Genomic DNA, 19,996 nt, shown 5'->3' on the forward strand with positions numbered 1-19,996 from the left:
AGTATCCATCAATCGAAAGTAAGGATAGGCGGGAGCTAGACGCAGCTTTGTGGACGACTCACATTGTTAGCGCGGAGAGACATGTAGTATCTTGTCAGTATATCCATAATATTTGGCTTTTCGCTTTGCGTCACTCAACTGCCCCCCCTTACAAAAAAAGAATGCCGTTTTGAAACTGCAGTAAAAGTGCTATTTATTTTGCCAAGACGCCATACCAGGCCCTATACCACCTAACTTTAACCTGTGAAAATGCATGAAGCCCCGTTTCAACTGGCACTTTGAGCTGACTCAAATGGAATTCTCACATTCAAGCTGGGTCGATGGAAACCATGGCCAGCTTAGTCCAGATTCACACCTGGCGCCAGGTCGATTAGAATTCAGACTGGAAACCCGGGCCAGCGCAGTCCAGTTTCACACCTGGCGCCAGGTCGATTAGAATTCGGACTGAAAACCCAGGCCAGCGCAGTCCAGTTTCACACCTGGCGCCAGGTCGATTAGAATTCGGACTGGTGAGGCCGTTACTATGCAACCACCAAGCTGAGCACTGCTGGAGGCTGACGCGTTTAGCTAGCTCTGGGCCTGTTGCTGTTAGCTAGCATATGGACAAGCAGTACTGCAGTAGTCAGACATCAATTATCACCATAGCTGGATCCTTCATTCATTTTTGCACAACACAATAAACTTTTATGATAACAGTCAGCCCTCAAATGCTAGCTGCCTAACATTAGCTAGCAAATCAGAATTGAAACAAGCTAGATAGCTACCATGAGCTAGTAGGGATTTTAGCTGGCCAGGTCATATTGAAAGCTAGCTAGCTAACCAAGCAAACCAGACGACAGGTTTGATATAATGTAGCTAGCTAGTGTTCAATACGACCGGTAGCTAGTTAGCTAATAGCCAATGGCAAGCAAGGTAAGAGTTAAGCTAGCTGGCTTCGAGTTTTTATATGGAGTGTGTCGAATTTTATCAACAACAAAAAATACATAACATGGCTGGCTGGCTGGCACTAGAAGGAGTATGGAGTAACGTTAGTTTACAACAAGGTGAGACTGAATTAAATTATTCAACATCTTGCTAGCTAATAGTTACAAATTGGCTACCTAGCAACATGACATTTATAATTTCCAGAGGCAGTGGAATGCACTTTGAGCACGCCCACCAAGGCCAGCCCAAGGGTTGACTTCAAAGTGCCAATGAAACGGGGCTTTAGTTTTAATTTAAGGTTAGGCATAAGGTTAGCAGTGTGGTCAATGTTAGGTTCAAAATACTATTTTAAGAAGTACATTTGTAGAAATAGGCAGGGTTTATGACTCTGGCTGGTAACTCGTGATGACAAGGCACGATATAATGTGGTTTTTTTTATCTGAAAGTTGTCGGGATGTCACGTGTCCTACAATATCAGTATACTCGTAACAACCAAATCATTACGAAACTTATATTCGATCAAATAAGTCACAAGTAACAAATAAGATATTAATTTTTTTGTTAAAAACCTCTTAAGGTACCGTGCCTTTAACACATTTTTTTTTACCTAAAATGACATACCCAAAACTGGAAAAGGAAATACTGATACTTGAAAATACATTTTGGGAGGTTTAATGTACTTTGATGTAGGTTTGATGTACCAACTATAATTATTGTAATTCATGTTATATATATTTCTAAATCCCACATGGTGATCTCATGGAACCTTGCTGTTTTTATGTCTTAGCCATTAGGGGAGGTGTTATTTTTATTCTGCTTTAGGCTAACAGGAAATACAGAAAAAAGGGGAATTCTCAGACTTACAGTAGCTTACAACAAAGTTGACTAGGTGTTTCCGAGGTAAACTTTTGGCTCCAATGGGTCGTGTAAAGCAGAAAGACGATCTTTGGGGTACCCTTTGCTACAGGGTGTGGGAAGGGGACAAAGCACAGACAGTGAGAGAACAATATAGTATGCAACTGTGAGGGACAGATTTTGTAATTGAAGCACAACCTTTAGAACTATGGGTTCCAGAAAGCATCTTTAAATGTGTCAACAATGCATACAAATGCAGTCCTCTTTTTTTCCAGTCTTCAATGCGAAGCAAGACCAATCAATGTGTGCTTTGCATCATCCAGAGAAAACCGATGATCATGTGACTAACTGGGTTTGTCTTTGTGTAATATAGCAGTAGGCTATGAAAACTCAGGTAGTTTCATCCTTCAAGACATTTAGAAGTATGAAACTTTGTCTTGAAACTTTTTTTTATCAGGGTTATCCTTGTGTTATTGTTTGGGTTGCACATTTTGGGGAATATTCAGAGGTGGAAATTTTCCGTGGGAATTAAAGGGAATATATGGGAATTAACGGAAATATATGCAATTTAATATTAATACCATTTATATGTAGATGTTTTTTACATTGAATATATTTACCATATCATATGGAGACAGAAACATAAATATTTTACCTTATCATAAGTAGACAAAATGCAAATGATTAAATCTTTCCAATACAATGTTTTTAAATAATATTGTTACGAATTGAACTTTAATTAAATAAATTGACTCTTCACATGGGATGATTTCACAGAACATGAAGGAAAAGGAGATATTGAATGATCCCCAATGATCCATCACATCTCCCAAAAACGTTTTCAACATACATCTGTAAAATGATAGTCTAGATACTAAAGCTTTGGTTGTCTTTCTCTAACGCTTCCATGTCTTCTCCCGGGACCTCCTCAATGTCGACCTCTTGAACATCAGACTCTGAGGCCTCATCTTTACTGTCACTTTCCAACCTTGTTGAGGATGGCTCGTGGTCAGGCTCAAAAAGCCTCAAATTTGCCTGGATGGCCACCAATTTTTCAACTCTTGTATTGGTCAGCCTGTTGCGTGCGTTGGTGTGTGTGTTCCCAAACAAGGACCAGATGCGCTCTGAGGCGGCTGATGTTGGTGGGATTTGGAGGATGATGCAGGCAACAGCAGAAAGAGCCTCAGACCCACAAAGTCTCTTCCAACAGGGGGCTGATGAGATATGTTTGGAACGACTGCCATATTGCATCTCCATCCCAAAGCCCTTGCTTGGAAGTGTACTTCGTCAGACTACCTAGAACCTTGCGCTCATCCAGGCCAAAGTGGAGAGACACGGTAGTGATGATACTATAGGCCTTGTTGATCTCTGCATCAGACAGGATACTATTGCCAGCATACTTGTGGTCCAACATGTACGCTGCGGCGTGTATGGGCTTCAGGCAGAAGTCTTCATGCTTTTCGATGTATTTTAGAACTGCAGTTTCTTCTGCTTGGAGCAACAGTGAAGTGGGCAGGACAGTACAGAGTCTGAACATCAGACAGGATGACATTGTCTCCCTCAATCTGTGCAATGGCTACTGCTATTGGTTTCAGGAGTTTCAGGTTGCTTACCACTCCCAAAATACATCATCCAGGAAGATCCTCTTGATGGGGCTGTCCATGTCAGCAGACTGTGATATGGTAATTTCTTGGAGAGACTCCTTCCACTCCAGGAGACTGTCAAACATGATGACAACACTCCCCAAAGACTGTTGCTGGGCAGCTTAAATGTGGTGCTCTTATTCCTATTCCTTCCTCCAGCCTTCATGTTCGCAGCATTGTCTGTCACCAGTGCAAATACCTTCTGTGGTCCAAAAGGTAATTGATGACTGCCTTCAGCTCATCTGCAATGTAGAGACCGGTGTGTCTGTTGTCCCCGGTGTCTGTGCTCTTGTAGAATACTGGTTGAGGGGTGGAGATGATGTAGTTAATTATTCCTTGCCCACGAACATTCGACCACACATCAGAGATGATTGCAATACAGTCTGCTTTCTCTATGATTTGCTTGACCTTCACTTGAATGTTGACCATCCAGCAAATTAGTAGATAAAGCATGTCAGGTTGGAGGGGTGTATGCTGGAAAAAGAACATTCAGAAATCTCTTCCAATACACATTGCCTGTGAGCATCAGAGGTGAACCAGTTGCATACACATCTCGAGCAAGACATTCATCAGCATGTCTCTGACTACGTTCCTCCATTGAGTCAAAAAACTTCTGATTCCAGGAGGACCATGAGCTGTTGCTATCGATAAGGTGTCTGATTTGACCTTGAATAGAAGTATACAGACTTTTGTTAGAGGTTGCTTGTTGTGACCGCTGAGGGAACTTTATGCACTTGGCCAGATGATTCTGCATCTTTGTTGCATTCTTCAGAAATGATTTAGCACAGTATTTGCAAATATACACAGCTTTTCCTTCTACATTAGCTGCACATCAGATAGTGTCTGTGGCATTTTCCTGTAAAGATTAGAAAAACATAAGTAACAAAAAGAAAACGAATACAATTCCATGTACAGATAGTTAAGCAGTTAGATTAAACAACTCCTTTGTAAGATACGTGTTTTAAAATGAAACATGTATGGAAACAGGTGAATTAACACTCCTCAGTTAGCAGACTCAAGCAAGCTAAACCCCACATGGTAGCAAAAACTAACCAGCAGAAATGGTTAACAAGTTAGAAATGATTTAAACACACTTTGCTGTAGGCTACTAGTTACTAGTTAACAAAAAATAATGTATGTCATATACAATATATTCACTCCACCCAGTATTGTAATCAGAAGTTACCAGAAAACATGTAGTCCTTGGCTCAGACAGTGTAGTAGTGTGGGCTCAAAAGCATCTCATTCGTGTGAAAGTCAAATAAATGCATGTAATTTAAAGTCAGAAATTAAATTACATTTGAAAATGTTCCTAATTGCAAAAGCATGTAACAGAATTACGGTATTCCATAACTGTAATTTACATGTAAATAAACATAACCCTGTTTTATGTTTTTAATACTGCAGATAGAATGCTCTGTATGCCAGAGATGGTACCATTCAGCTTGTCTAATGTAACAAAGCCAAAATAGAAAATGATTGGAAGGGGCCTCTTTGCTGTTAAATTAGAGACCTATTAATAAATGACTGTTGTGCCTTGTAACTACTTTAAAATGTGGAGCTGTTGCACTAAAAATGTGAACATTGATTTGGCATACAACTTAAGATTGTAAACATTGTACAACTTTATGTAAACATTGTCTAACTTCATATAGAACAAATTGCACTTGAAATGAAAATTTCTTTAAAGTTATTGCAAATAAATGCACATTTTCATTTTTTTCTGAGACGATCACTGAATTAGATTTCTTCATCTTTAAATGCAATATTTGAGACGTTATGTATTTATATCAAGTCAAAACTGAATGTTTTTTGGCGAATGTCTGTTGAATGTATTTCTATAAAATCACAACTGTAATTTTTCCTCAAAACAAAGGTTGTAAAAGTATGCCATACATTTATAGAATAAATAATATCTAATCTGAAGATTCTGTGACAAACGGTGAATTAGTTATTGATTTTTATATTTTTAAATGGCATTTGGCGAATGTCTGATGATTGTCTGTTAAATGTCCGAATGTGTGAATATAAAACGATATTTACCTCGGTGCAACCTTGCTTATTCATGGTACATCGAAGTCGATCGATGCCACGCCTTCTTAATCATCCACTCGGAGTTTGTGCTGTAGTACAAATAAACACAACTGCTTATTTGGACGTGAAAAAGCGAGGTAAATTATCTAGTATTTTCTGTATTTCTTCCCGCATAATTCTAAACAATTTTATTTTAAACAGTTACGTGTATTGCTTTATCATCTTGTAGACAGGAAGTAATCTGTATTCGCTCTGGCAAACAGTGTTGTATGCTAAGGTTAACGTTAGCTGGCCTTTTAGCTAGCTGTTTAAAAATCGAATAGCTTTTATAATTTATGTAAAAAAAGACAATAATACAAGTTGTGTAAGCACATGGAAATACTTTTTAGCGATGTATTTATTTCAGACTCATTATGACTTAAAAGTGGCGCGCTGTCAGTGACTGGACTGTGAAACTCAATCTCCCATGTTTCTGTAGTCCCGGAACTGACCCTGTTGTTGGTTTTTTTATTTATTTTTTTATTTATGTATTTATTTATTTTTTACATGTATTTTTGAAAGATGTGTTTTTCTCCGTGTTGTCATTTGCGTGGGCATCGTTTTCGTGAAGTTCTCAGCTAATCCGTCTATAGCCTCTCCCAAACGGGATGCATTTCTCCGGCCAGTTGGTGGCGGCAACATTTTAACGTTACCTTTTGAGTGTAGTTAGCCATAAAACCCAAAGAAGAATTCATCCGCCATTTCACTAGCTTGCAGCCGGACAGTCTCTCCAAAGTCATACATTAAACCCTATATTTATTCAATACTGCGTAAGTGAAGGTCCACAGCCAAACTTAGGCAATATTTTAATAACTTTGTTGAAGTACTCTACTGACCCCAAATTCATTCAGCAACAAAACAGCAGAAACAGGAGCTAAGCTGCGAAGATGTCGACCGAGGCCGCTGCTACGGAGAAACCAGGCCAGGGGTAACGTTTCATTAATTTATTCTTTTGTTAGCTAGTTGGCTAACTAAACTTGTTAATTAACTTACCTTCCTGTTCGCTAAGGTTAGGCTACGTGTACATTATGTCTCAAACTGCCTAGTAGCAGCTAGCTTAATGGTTATCTAAGTGGCTAATCACCACTAACTAACGTTAGCTAAATCAATTGATTCTGCTAACGTTAGCCACAAATGTGCGTGCTTGCACAAAATTAACTAGCTAACTGACCAACTTGTCCTCACCCTCTACTTTTTTAGTCAAGTACGCCATCCATTGCGACACTTTTTTTTTTGCGGTGGGGGGGGGGGGTTATTAATGCAACTTGTAGTGTTGGTCTTACGTTTCATGAGCTGAAATAAAATATCCCAGAAATTGTGCATACGAACAAAAAGCTTATTTCTCTCAAATGTTGTGCACAAATGTAACCCTGTTAGTGAGCATTTCTCATTTGCCAAGATAATCCATCCATCTGACAGGTGTGGTATATCACGAAGCTGATTAAACAGCCCCTTGTGCTGGGGACAATAAAATGCCATTCTTAAATGTGCAGTTTTGTCACACAACACAATGCCACAGATGTCTCAGGTTTTGGGACCATGCAATTGGCATGCTTACTGCCAATTGTCCACCAGAACTGTTGCCAGATAATTTAATATTACATTCTCTACCATAAGCTGCCTCAAGTCATTTTAGAGAATTTGGCTGTATGTCCAACCGGCCTCACAAACGCAGACCACGTGTAACCACGCCAGCCCAGGACTTCCACATCCTGCTTCTTAACCTGCTGAATCTTCTGAGACCAGCCACCCTGACAGCTGATGAAACAGTGGATTTGCACAACTGAAGAATTTCTGTACAAACTGTCAACTTCTCAGGGAAGCTCATCTGCGTGCTTGTCGCCCTCACCAGGGTTTTGACCTGATTGCAGTTCGGCCTTGCTGGAGAAGTGTGCTCTTCACAGATGAATCCCGGTATCAACTGTACTGGGAAGATGGCAGACAGCGTGTATTGTGTTGTGTGGGAGAGCAATTTGCTAATCGCAAAGTTGTGAACAGAGTGCCCCATGGTGGCGCTATGGTATGGGCAGGCATAAGCTACGGACAACAAACACAATTGCATTTTATCGATGGCAATTTGAATGCACAGAGATACTGTGACGAGTTCCAGTTAGCTCCAATATCCAGTAAGTTTGCACAGCCATTGAAGAGGGGGACAACATTCCACAGGCCACAATCAACAGCCTGATCAACTCTGAAGATGTCGCACTGAGGTAAATGGTGTTCACACCAGATACTGACTGGTTTTCTGATCACTCCCCTACCATTCTTTTTAGGGTATCTGTGATCAACATATGCATATCTGTATTCAGTTATATGAATTCCATAGATTAGGGCCTAATTTATTTCAATTGACTCATTTCCTTATGAAGTGTAACTCAGTAAAAATTGTATGTTTCGTTTAATATTTTTGTTCTGTGTATTTGGTCTTGCGGAGTAGCCGACTAGCTAGTTATTCAAACACGAGATGGCTTGGTTGTTCAGCAACAACTGAGCCGTGCGCAACTATGGGGCAAAACAGACAGGGTTGGTTTAGGTTGTTCACAACATGTAAGCTAAATTTCATCTTCAATATTTACAAAAAATATATATATTTGCACATTCAACACTTCTCTCAAATACATTATTGACATGAAATCAGTCACCTCAAAATAAGACATGGTATCAATGACAAACTAGCTTGTTTCATCTTGTTGTTTCTTTCTAGTGATCTGGCCATTCAGAATCACAACAACACACAGACTTCTGCTCCATGCACATAGTTTTTGTCAGCTAACCCATCTATGGATTATATTGCATATCTGGTGAAGGGGTGAAAGTAGCAGACTAAACTGAGCGGTGACTAGTGTGGGCAGACTGGAGCTTCGACGTCACATACAATGGAAGGTTTTATCAATCTTCTGATTAGCACCCAAAGAAAAGCCCGCAACTACAATGTGTAATTTCAGGCTATTCTTTGGTTGCTGAAATTAGTCGTTTTTGATAACTACAATTTCTGACATTGGAGCTTCAGTACACCCACACTAGTCCCTGCTCCACTCCATCGTAAGTTGAATTTAATTGGCTAGGGCGAAAGGGAAGCTAACCTCTTTTCAGACAGCCAGCGGAATATTGAAGAGTTCCCCGCCGAGTACACTACTTACCCATCTAGTCAAAGCGGCTAGTGCCTTCAAACACAAGGGTGACAGCTGCCAGTGACCATAACAGCTAAATGCATATTAACGTGTGAAAAATGTGCGCTTTGACACCATAAGCATGCATTTAAAATTAATTTACATTCAACAGAAATATTAATTAAAAAATAGCTAGCTCGAGTGGGCAAGCTGTTGGACATATATACTGACGTTTAACCACGCAGACTGTTTTTCTACTGTGACTGGTCAACAACTGCATCGCTTGAAAAAAAATAGAGCAGAATCCTATTTTCTCCGCCTTTGCTTAGCGGCTTCCACGAGCACCCCCGGCTGCTCTACCTGGATAGAATTTTGCCCTCCGTCTAGGCTTCATTGTAAATGATTGAGCCACCCTGTTCGCCGCGTGCTGTCTGTCAGCGCCTTTACTTAGCCAGCTTGTATGGGAGTTGTAGCCAAGTCGTCGGGTCTCATAAAATGTCCAGTTGCAAGGGGGTCTGTTTATAAAATGCTGCACTATTAAAATACATGTCTACTCTGCCATCTTGTCTATTTCAAGTCTTCTCTCATTGATCGAGAGATTAGATAAATACATGGAAACTGGAGACTTTTACATCACTGGTTAGAGGACAGTCGGGCTACATTTTGGAATGTTGCGTTTTGGTACTGGGTCACCAAAACAAATAGAGAAGCAACACTTGTCATCAATGTTCCCTCAAATTTTCTGGGGCACTGAGGACATTTTAGGTCTTGTGAGAGGAAACTAGAACGTTGTGAACTTTATGCAACTTCCGATGCGTCAATATGCTTTTTAGGCCATATCGAAGAGTCCTAATTCAAAGGCCACAGTGGATTTTGGAATAACCTATACATGGTTAGTTAAATGAGAACTTGGGGTGGCAGGGTAACCTAGTGGTTAGAGCAGTGGACTAGCAACCGAAAGGTTGCCAGTTCAAACCCCCGAGCTGACAAGGTACTAATCTGTCGTTTTGCCCCTGAACAAGCAGTTAACCCACTGTTCCTAGGCCATCATTGAAAATAAGAATTTGTTCTTAACTGATTTGCCTAGTTAAATCAAATTTTAAAAAACTTGTAGAAGGCTTATCTATATTTTGGAATGTTGGTTTTTTTGGGGGGGGGGGGGGGGGCAGCAAACACTTACTGTCAACTTCAATGAATCACGACCCGCCATAGGTTATCGACAGTGACAATGGTTGGCTGCTATTTAAGTGAGTTTGACTGTCAAATCAGTGTGTTGGTGTGTGGCCAGCGACTTTTAGAGGCTTTGGCGGTATACCGTTTATACTGCAAACCGGAGTATTTTATTTTTAATACATTGAGTCTTTGTAGCTACATTTTAAGTAAATATCTGCAGTGAACTTGTGCAATACTTTATGCGATAAAGAAGAAGATTGAAGCTTACCGGTCATGTGGTGTTAGTTTACAAGCACGAAACGATAAGAGTGGAACCTTGTGAGTCACTGTGTTGTGCAGCACGCACTTAGTGATCTAGTTACGGTGTGGTATTCACAATTAAATGTTTGCCAGCTAGATATCTTATAACTGTTAAGTTAACTGTCTAAAGTGTGCTGAATGCGCTGTAGTTGTGCATTTGGTTTGCTAATTTAGTAGCTATCTAGCTAAATGGTTAGCTTCTTCCAAAATCAAGCTTGGCTTTGAAACAGCAGAGAAATCCCCTCCTGGATCTAGAGACTTGCAGTGTAATATTTGTTTTGTGCGTGCGGCAAACTGTGAGTAGCTTTTTTCTTTTTTTTTGTTGTATAAAAATGGGGTGTCTGTCCTGCAAATAGTTTAGGTCAGAGACTGTATAAAATGTTTCCAATGCACTCGTTAGCATTTAGTTAGCTTTCTCGGTGGGCTTTTACATATACTTGTTAGCATTGTTAATCTTCGGTATTAGAGGCTCAGTATTACCAAATATCCCGTGATGGCACATGGTCGGTATGACAATCTGGACACCGCCCCAAGCCTAAGAGACTGCCCCAAGCCTAAGAGACCGCCCCGAATTATCCGTGCCATTTGAAGGGGGAAAATGATAGCTTTCTAAGTCTTGCAACCCCCAGTGTATGTGTAAAAAAAGATATGGATCTCTTTTTAAGCAATTGATCTTGTCATTGTGTTTATAGTAAACTTTTATACTAACTTCACTAATCTGAGGTAAAAAGATGTGTAATTCCCCCCCAATTTGGATGTTGTCAAAACGTCAGCTTGTGTAATGTACTAACGCATACTGTCCAAATCATGGATAGTAAATGATGCAAACTCAGATTTCATCAATACTTTTCTCACAAGTTTAGCCATTTAGAAATGTAAAAAATGCTCTTATGCACAATTTAGCATACCCCCCTTATCGTTCGGGTAGCTAACAAAAGCGGTCTGATTTTGTTGCAGCTAAGTTAGCTAGTCAGCTAACTAAAGTCTTAATGAGTTCATCTATTCTTATGTATGTATTAGGTAACTATCTAGCTAATGTGTTTTTCCTTTACAAAGGGAAATGAACGGCAAGGCCAAGCATGAACCCAATACCAGGAAGGAGAGGCCCCAGAAGCGTGGAGGTGGTCGCTTTGAGCCCTATGGAAACCCATCAAAGAGATACCGTGTGTTTGTCAGCAACATCCCATACGATGTGAAATGGCAGGCACTCAAAGATCTAATGAAAGAAAAAGGTAAGGTGTTAAGAGTAGTGTTGGATCCGCTGTAGCTATGAAGACCAGTAAGGCTAATGAAGCCTTCCATAACTGGTCATTTGTGTTGAACCACTTCACCATGTTGACTGGAAGGCCTCTGGCCTGTAAAGGACCCCAAGTTGCAATTATTAGCTATGAGGTTCTTGGTATGTGGACTAGGTGGCAAAACGTCAAATGGGAGCGGCTTTTCCATGGATTGGCCTGTGTTCTGCTAACTCTCCGGGATGTTTCAGATTTCAGAACCGTTCTGTGATTTCTGCCTTTGGCTAGTCATTTTTATAGTGCTGCGAATAGCATTATAAATTTGTGCTCAACTTTGGAGTGCTTGATCTCTTCAGCTACACTTGATTGAACAGTGGGAATCTACCAACTAAAGGGGGCTCTTCTTCAAATGAAGTACAGAGCTTATAGTATATGGGCAATCAATTCCTGTGTTGGGTCTTGAATGGTATATAGCAAATAGCGTTTCTCACAAATGCCGAAAAATAGATAAATGTACTTATTACCTTGAGACATAATGATTTGCTCTCAGGTGCTTACGCAACAATTGTTAAAGCGGTTCTTGCTGCTTATGTTCTGCGTGATCCTTTTCTTGGAGATTGTCAAATGTAAGAATATTGTTATGTTTGATAAATGGGTCTGTAATTATCTTAATTTGCAGCATGGATCAGTTGTCCACAACTTATCTTCAATTTGAATCCTGCAACAAAAGCAACTGTGTACTGTTTATCTAACAGTTTAAACAGACGTTTACATGTTTTTGGCAAAGCTATAGATATGTTAGAACGAATGTAGTAAGTAGCACCTGCTTTTAATCACGAAAAAGCATAGGCGTTCTGAGAGGTTACCAATGCTTTTCAGAAACAGAATTTAGTGTTTGGATATAATTGAATGTGGCGTTAAATTGCATTCTCTTTTTTAGGTTTGTTGTTTCCGCAGATCTCCATGTTGTACCGATCACGGATGTGTGTTTGCGATTTCTTGGGGTACAGGTCTACAAAATGAAGCATCTTCTTACGCCTGTTCTTGTTTCAGCTGAGGATTGGTTCATGTCCATTTATGGTGCTGACACATTTGCTGGAATTAGCAATGGTTGTCCCTCTGTTAGTTACAAAGTTGGACACTGTTGTGCCTTCAGGTCTAATGTTGTGCCTCCAGGTCCAATGTATGTACAACTTTCCAAAAATATCATTCCATAGCTGAGTTGGTACAATTTAGTTTTTTGTGTGTATTCATTCAAAGGTGCGGTAGAACCGTTGTATCAGTCAGTGGTTCTAAATACATTTAACAAGGAACATGGATTTTGAAAGGGTGGACTCGTGGTTTCAAAAGGCTTCGCAAACTTTAATTCTGTCAAGTTTATATTTCGAAAAGGGTTCCTCCATGATGACAATCCATCCGATAACAGGGCTGGTAGCTATTTGACTATTGTTCTTTTCATTCTATTGGTCTTTGTGTTTCGGGACTCGGCAAGGACAGGCTAAGAAGCCATTTTAGAGATCTATTAAGAGCTTTTTGTAGATCTGTACCAGAATTGTGCTACTGAGGTGCTTGGGGGGAGGCTCTGGAGTAGCAGGCCGAGCTCATGGTCACCAACCGCTTGTGTGTCTGCTCTAAACCCCCATTGTTCTCTCGGCTTCTCTCCCTTGGTGTGTGTCGTCTGGAATCTGATTTGTAGTGGGTGAGGTAACGTACGTGGAACACTTAATGGACGGAGAAGGCAAATCAAGGGTAAGTGCAATAGACAAACCTGTGTTTGTCAGCTTGAGTTACCTTTTCTTTAATTGTGGGGATTTTCAGACATGGAGTTTTGATGAAAGCGTGTCAAGTCGGTGGCGCTGAACAGAACATGTTGCAGTCTGGCACTGAATGTCATCTCATGGGTTGGCGTCGTATTGGGAATTCAGGTTCCAGTAGTTTGGAAAGTCCATTTTGCTGCAATTTTGTTCATCTGGGACTAAAGTGGGGCCCAGTCCCCAAGAGGTTGTAACATGCAATAGATTTGAGTCCATTGAATTGTTTTTGTGGAACAGATATTTCCTTCAAGAGTCCATTTTGTCTGTGGGACTTCTGCTTTTGATGTGGACAATGTTTAAGGGTTTAGATTCACCAGACTTCTGCATTTGTTATATTGTCTGGTGACCAGCTTTTAAGCTGTCAACTCAATTTGAAAGAGTAGCTGACTGTTCTAGGCTAAGGCCATACAAGTGAGTAGAATGTGTTTAACCTTGTCATTGAATATGCATGAAGTCATTGTTCTCTACATTGCCACAACTGATTACTAACTCAAATGTTTTTTCTATTTCAATGATGCGATTGTGTGGTCTTCAATCAACAAAGGGTTGTGCGTAAGTATTTTCTTCATTCAGTCTTTATTCTTATAGATGTCTCAAAGTTTTATGTTCCTGATATTCATCATGGTTTTTGTCGCAACAGGATTGTTGAGTTCAGGACTGAGGAGCTGATGAAGAAGGCTGTGGAGAAGGTCAACAAGCACAACCTGAATGGTCGGCCCCTGAAGGTTAAAGAGGTAAGCAATATTTGTTTTTAAGCTACTGACACTTAACACCAGAATAAAATAAATCTATCAATAGGCTTGTATTTCCTGTTTGGTAATGTTGCTAATGTTTCTCTAATCCTATTTTCCCAGGACCCAGATGGTGTGATTGCCCAGAGGGATTCACACAGGGCACAGGGTGGTGGTGGTGGTGGCGGCCCCCCAGGCGGCCATGGTGGAATGAACATGAACATGGGGATGGGGATGGATCACATGAATATGGAGCGGATGAACATGGACTGCATGGGCCCAGGACCGGGCGGCCCACCCATGGTCAACATCCCCCCCAGCCTCATGAACAACTCTAACATCCCCAATGAGATTATTCACGGGCTGCAGGCTGGCAAGATCGGAAGCACGGTCTTCGTGGCTAACGTAAGTCGCAGATTGTAGTCCAGTATGCCAATATACATAGTTTAAAATATCAGATGAAGTCATATTGCAGTATATGTTATTGCAAGTATTTTAACCTTGTCAATTAGGGATGCACCGATATGACAATTTTGGCCGATACCGATATCCATATTGTCCAGCTGTTTAACAGTCTCGCGTATACCCTGTTTCTTGTCTGCATAGAAGTAGCGGTCCTTGTACCTAGCATCGCTTGTTCACATCCTATAGTAGAGTACTTTTCCAAGTTAACCTAACGGTCTGTTGGCATTTTTGTTAAGCAGGTGTTTCAATGCCATGACAGAGGGTAACACGTCTGCTGCAGACACAGTTGATTAGCTTATTTCTCCAGTCAGTTGTTCGAATGTCACTAGGAGTGTGTTCATGTTTAAAACATGTTCTCAAATGCCAATGAAATGGCAGAAGTGGCATTCTTGAGCATGCAATACGGCTTTCCTCAGTACGAAGTCCTTGTCAAATTCCACATGTTCATGTGGCTGACATCGCTGGTCCAAATGTCACTCGTGACGCCCATAGCAAGTAGCTCAGGGATGTGCGTTTCAACAATACTGTGTAACTCCGGTAGGGAAACATCTGAAATGTTCTTACTCTTTCAAATGACTGCTCGACTTGAAATTGTTTAGTTGTTGGAAGTGTGCGCGTAGTCGTTCTGCTTTTTTTTCTGTGTAGCGCTACATTATACATACGTTATATGTATGCACATCAGCTTTGACATCGGTGTTAAACTAGACATCGGGCTGATGTTGGCATTTTTAGCTAATATCGTCTGATTCCGATATGCTTACCGATATATCGTGCATCCCTATTGTCAATTTAATGTTTCCAGCTGGACTACAAGGTTGGCTGGAAGAAGCTGAAGGAGGTGTTTGGCATGGCAGGAGTGGTGGTGCGTACTGACATCTTGGAGGACAAGGATGGGAATAGCAGGGGCATGGGCACTGTCACCTTTGACATGCCTATTGAAGCTGTCCAAGCCGTCAGCATGTTCAACGGTCAACTACTGTTCAACCGGGTCATGCATGTCAAACTGGTAAGCAACATTCTGGAGACTTTTGTTAACATTTGTTAATTTTAGTAAGTGTCAAACTGTACACATTTTAAGCAATGCTTGTATTGGATATTTCAGGATGAGAAGTCCTTGCCAAAAGGAGACTTTGCACCACAGGAGAGACCCCCAGCACTACCCCGTAAGTACAATGTGTTACCCCTCCCCCCAAAGTAAATCGAAGTCAATGAAAAACAGAAAACTAATCTGTCCAATGTTGAGTATCTTCAAGGCTAGCTTCCATAGGATCTTCAATAGCAGGACTCGTAGTAATTGTTTCTCTGTCATCCATTGCTTTTCCCTCAGGTGGCCTGAGTGGCATTGGGCAAGGACTGGGGCCTGGTGGCCAACCCATTGACGCCACCGCACTGAACAGAGGTGGTGGAGGAATGGGCAACATGGGACCTGGGGGTAAGGGGCTGTCTTTGCGATCCTCCTTCACATTGAACTTTCATTTGACTTCATTCAGTCACTCACTAATTGTTTGGTTTATAGGCATGGATGGCATGGGCTTCGGTGGTGGCATGGATAGAATGGGAGGTATGTATGTTTTGTGCTGCGTTGAATGAGTGCAGTTCATCAAATCATTTGCATCGTGTTTTTTCTAATACATTTGAGTGTTAAAGATTATACTTTGTTCTGATTTTATTTATTTTTTCAAGGCATGGATAACTTTGGTGGCGGAATGAATAACATGGAGCGCTTTGGACCATCAGGAATGGGACGTATGAATGGTAAGGAAATTAATTTCACTCTGACGTGGAACATTCTCGTTTGGCTGGTCTTCTAATAGTTTAATCTCTTGTGTTGTCAGAGATGGACCGTGGGATTGGTGGTGCTTTTGACCGGGAGTGTGGTCGAAATGAAATGGGCATGTCTCGCAATAATTTTGGAGAGTCCTTTGATAGAGGAATGGGTTAGTACGTTTAAGGATTTGCTCAATTTCTTGCTGATGTGTTGAACACGCCTGAAGCTGATTTCTCACAGGACCTAAACTCTGCCTCACTAGTCGTTGTCTTTTCTTTTCTATGTTTTCCCTTGACTTACAGGTAGCTCATTGGGCATGGACCGCATGAGCTCTGGCATGGATCGCCTGGGTGGTGGAATGGACCGTCTGGGTGGGATGGAGAGGATGGACCGCGTGTCTGATCTGGACAGGCTGGGGGGCTCTGGCTTTGACCGTATGGGCTCTGGGCTGGACCGGCTGGGTCCCAGTATGGACAGACTTGGTTCTGGCCTGGATCGTATGAGCTCCAGCATGGACCGCCTGGGCCCAGCTGGGTTTGACTGCCTAGGCCCATCCAGTTTAGACCGCATGTCCGCCGGCCTGGACTACACCTCCCCCATGGGCATGGCGGACCGCATGAACACCGGCATGGAGAGGATGGGAACCAACTTTGACCGCATGGGGTCTGCTGGCATGGACCGCTTCCCGACCACCGGGCTGGACCGCATGGGCTCCACCATGGACCACATGGGCGCTGCCAGCGTTGGAGGCCAGTATGACCGGCCTGCTGAGATGGAACGTGGGGGCTTTGGAGGAAATGGCTTTGGAGGTCCTGGGGCCAATGCCAGGAAGGGCTGTCAGATCTTTGTCCGGAATGTAAGTATCTCTAGAGAAATAAGTGTCCCCGTTGTGGTTAAAGCGTATTCAGCATATTGAATTAGTATTCAACAGTCACCATTGTAAACTTCAACTGATCGATTTGACTCTTCTCTTGTAGCTGCCATATGACTTCACCTGGAAGGTGCTGAAGGATACTTTCAATACATGCGGTAAGAACATAATCTAAACTTTTCTCCTCAATTTGTGGTATCCAATTGTCTCATCGCTGCAACTCCTGTATGGACTCGGCGAGGCTAAGGTCGAGAACCGTGCGTCCTCCGAAACCCAAACAAGCCGCACTGGTTCTTGAGACAATGCCCACTTAACCCGGAAGCCAACCACACCAATTGTGCGTCTCCCGGTCATGGCTGGCTTTGACCGATCCTGGACTCTAACCCAGAATCTCTTGTGGCACAGCTAGCACTGCGATGCAGTGCCTTAGACCACTGCGCCACTCAGGACGCCTTTTTACTATTTTCTACATTGTACAATAATAGTGAAGATATGTAGTAACCAAGTGTTAAGTCTAAATATATTTTAGAATCTTCAAAGTAGCCACCCTTTGCCTTGACAGCTTTGTACACTCTTGGCATTGTCTCAACCACCTTCACCTGGAATGACCACATGGTAGCATTACAAAACATTATTGGCACAAAGGACAAAGTAGAGACAACCATACATCAATCAAAGCAGCCACAACTAAGTAACAGTGTCCATGACTAAGATAAAATGGTCAAGTTTAAGTTGGACTGCCGAGGTGAAGGAAAAGCCACCAACAAGTGCTCAGCATATGTGGGAACTCCTTCAAGACTGCTGTCAAGGCAAAGGGTGGCTACTTTGAAGAATCTTTGCCACTTTTTGGGTTACTACTTGTTTTCATAGATTTGATGTCTTCTATTCTACAATGTAGAAAATAGTTTTAAAAAATTAAGACCTTGAATGGGTTGGTGTCAATTTGACTGGTACTGTACGTAAGGACTTTCTTGCATCCAAGAGACCAGTGCTGTAGTCAAATCACTAAACATCTTTAGTCCCTAGTGTTAGTCCTTGAAACTAGAGTCAGTAGTCCCTAAAAGCTGTGGTCCAACCATTTTAAAAAATCTGAATGTTTACTTTAAGGGTAACTAGATATTACAGCTCTTGCAACATTTGCTGTTGTAGTTAGTATGTTAAATATGCAACCAAGAGATTTTCTGACGCATTCCCCTCTGGTCGAGTTCTAGGGAGTCAAGTCTCTTGCGATTTTGAAGTAATTATCTTAAATGTCATTTAACAGAATTGAAAAACATGTAAATGGAATGTTTTAAGTTAATAACCCCACAACATTTCACAATTACACCATGGTGAGTCTGACCCAAGATTCAATTGGAACTTCAGCCAAATTATTTTAACCGATATGTGATTTCTTCTCCAGGTATCGTCCAATATGCTGACATCAAGACCGAGAATGGCAAGTCCAAGGGCTGTGGTGTGGTTCGCTTCGACAACCCGGAGACTGCCGAGAGAGCCTGTCACACCATGAATGGCTACAGGCTGAATGGAAGAGAGATTGACGTCAGAATTGACAGAAATGCATAATTGTTCCAGATTGTCATTTTGACCCTGATATTTGCATATTTCTTGGTTTGTTGGACATTTGTAACAGTGCAAATGTGTACTTTTAGTTATTGCTCATCTGTGCATTTTTCTTTTTAGTAACCAAATTGTATTTCTTCATCTTACTTAAAGCTTCACTTCATTGCCTTTTTGTTCTATGAGGTGTTTTGATAATAAATAACATTGGAATTTTGTTTTCTGTCTCTTCCTTGCCACTCAAATGTACTATCGTAGCTTGGAATCTCACTGGATTAGAGATTTGTTTCACTATTCTAGTTAGTCAACATGTGTACTGTATGTATGTATGTATGAAATGAAACGCTGGTATTTAAACCTATTTCAAGACCCTGCCACTGGGTGATAAACAAGCATGTCACCATAGAGGTTTTTGCCAGTGGTATTAGTAAGGTAGTTGAAACATTTGGGGACCTCAGGGTAACCGGGGGAAAACAAAGCAGGTGCCAGCCGATCAACTTGTCACTGGGTATAAAGAATTACATAATATATAAATTAGAAACCCAGTAACACGAAACAACTGTTCACACTGGAAGGTCTGACAATTTCTCCAAGCTTCTCTTCTAGGCGAAATGTGGCATGAACTGCAGAACGTTGAATCTGTACGTCAAGCTCATTACGGTTGACCCCGCTGTTACACTAGGCCTGAGGTAGTTCTCTGCAATAGGTGAGGGGATGTCATCTGATGCATCCATATCATTCACATAAACAGCCATTAATAACTGGCTAGCAATCTTAAGAACGTTTAGCTAAGCAAGAAGTTACTCAACTTGTGTGAGTGTAAACTATAGAATGGAGAAGCCATTTGTTTATCATAGCAACATGTGATGGCAGCTAACTACTTTCCTCAATGAATGGCAGTTCAAATGCCTTTGGGGTCAGGAGATTAGACATGGTATCCTTCGTGTGAGGCTCTAAATGTAGTCTGCCGGTTCTTTTTGTACAATAGCTTCTCGAAGAGGGAAGCTTTGTGAGTTCGGGGGGGATCCCATATTTTCTTTCCCTGAAAGTAAAAGCAATGGTATTGCGGAAATGTTTGCTAGTTTGCTTGCTAATGTTGGCTATATATCTAACTTGACCTCGAGCCTGTCGCTGCAGTGTCCACATTTTCACCCATCTTGTATGGTTTCGAGTTTTATTAACCGCTTATTTTCTTTCTCATTCAGCATATGGACCAGAGCCTAAAGCGGCAGTGATACAGTATTATCAGGCATTACTTATTTGTATGTGTTGCTGTCGGCGTCGGTTTACTTTTATACAAAGCCAAAGATTCTTATAACTAACACATTGTTCTATCCATGTCCGAGCCATAGTTGGCGCTACTGTTAACACCTCTCCTGGTCTGGATCTTTGCTGTTGAAAATATCAATATCTTTTTAATCATGATGCATGCATCTGCCTATGTGACAAAGTTGGCGCTTTCATCCGAACC

At 41.4% G+C, this 19,996-nt stretch overlaps 1 protein-coding gene across 5 annotated transcripts; it reads left to right on the plus strand.

The window, feature by feature from the left end:
* The first annotated feature begins 5,475 nt into the window (after positions 1–5,475).
* Positions 5,476–18,587, plus strand: LOC109902453 (heterogeneous nuclear ribonucleoprotein M-like). Of its 5 annotated transcripts, none has more exons than XM_020498808.2 (16): positions 5,485–5,593; positions 6,347–6,423; positions 11,138–11,313; positions 13,013–13,065; positions 13,675–13,682; positions 13,771–13,864; positions 13,985–14,266; positions 15,129–15,332; positions 15,429–15,489; positions 15,654–15,758; positions 15,843–15,887; positions 16,010–16,081; positions 16,162–16,263; positions 16,397–16,950; positions 17,072–17,123; positions 18,368–18,587. In XM_020498808.2, exons 2-16 carry the CDS (start codon positions 6,383–6,385, stop codon positions 18,529–18,531), a joined length of 2,013 nt encoding a protein of 670 aa, XP_020354397.1. In that variant the 5' UTR covers positions 5,485–5,593; positions 6,347–6,382; the 3' UTR covers positions 18,532–18,587. The 5 variants fall into 5 exon arrangements, with proteins under 5 accessions (XP_020354398.1, XP_020354397.1, XP_031642044.1 ...); XM_031786183.1 differs by lacking the exon at positions 5,485–5,593 and adding an exon at positions 6,045–6,265; XM_020498809.2 differs by lacking the exon at positions 6,347–6,423 and having other exon boundaries at positions 5,476–5,593.
* The last annotated feature ends 1,409 nt before the right edge of the window (positions 18,588–19,996 follow it).

This window comes from Oncorhynchus kisutch, linkage group LG13, assembly GCF_002021735.2.
Source record: "Oncorhynchus kisutch isolate 150728-3 linkage group LG13, Okis_V2, whole genome shotgun sequence".
NCBI lineage: Eukaryota > Metazoa > Chordata > Actinopteri > Salmoniformes > Salmonidae > Oncorhynchus > Oncorhynchus kisutch.

Excerpts from the sequence above, each read along its gene's own strand:
- LOC109902453 (XM_020498808.2), top strand. The coding sequence starts at position 6,383 with ATGTCGACCGAGGCCGCTGCTACGGAGAAACCAGGCCAGGG. Across the intron at positions 6,424-11,137 it reads ACGGAGAAACCAGGCCAGGG|GGAAATGAACGGCAAGGCCA; the intron begins GTAACGTTTCAT and ends TCCTTTACAAAG. Across the intron at positions 15,759-15,842 it reads GGGCAACATGGGACCTGGGG|GCATGGATGGCATGGGCTTC; the intron begins GTAAGGGGCTGT and ends TTTGGTTTATAG.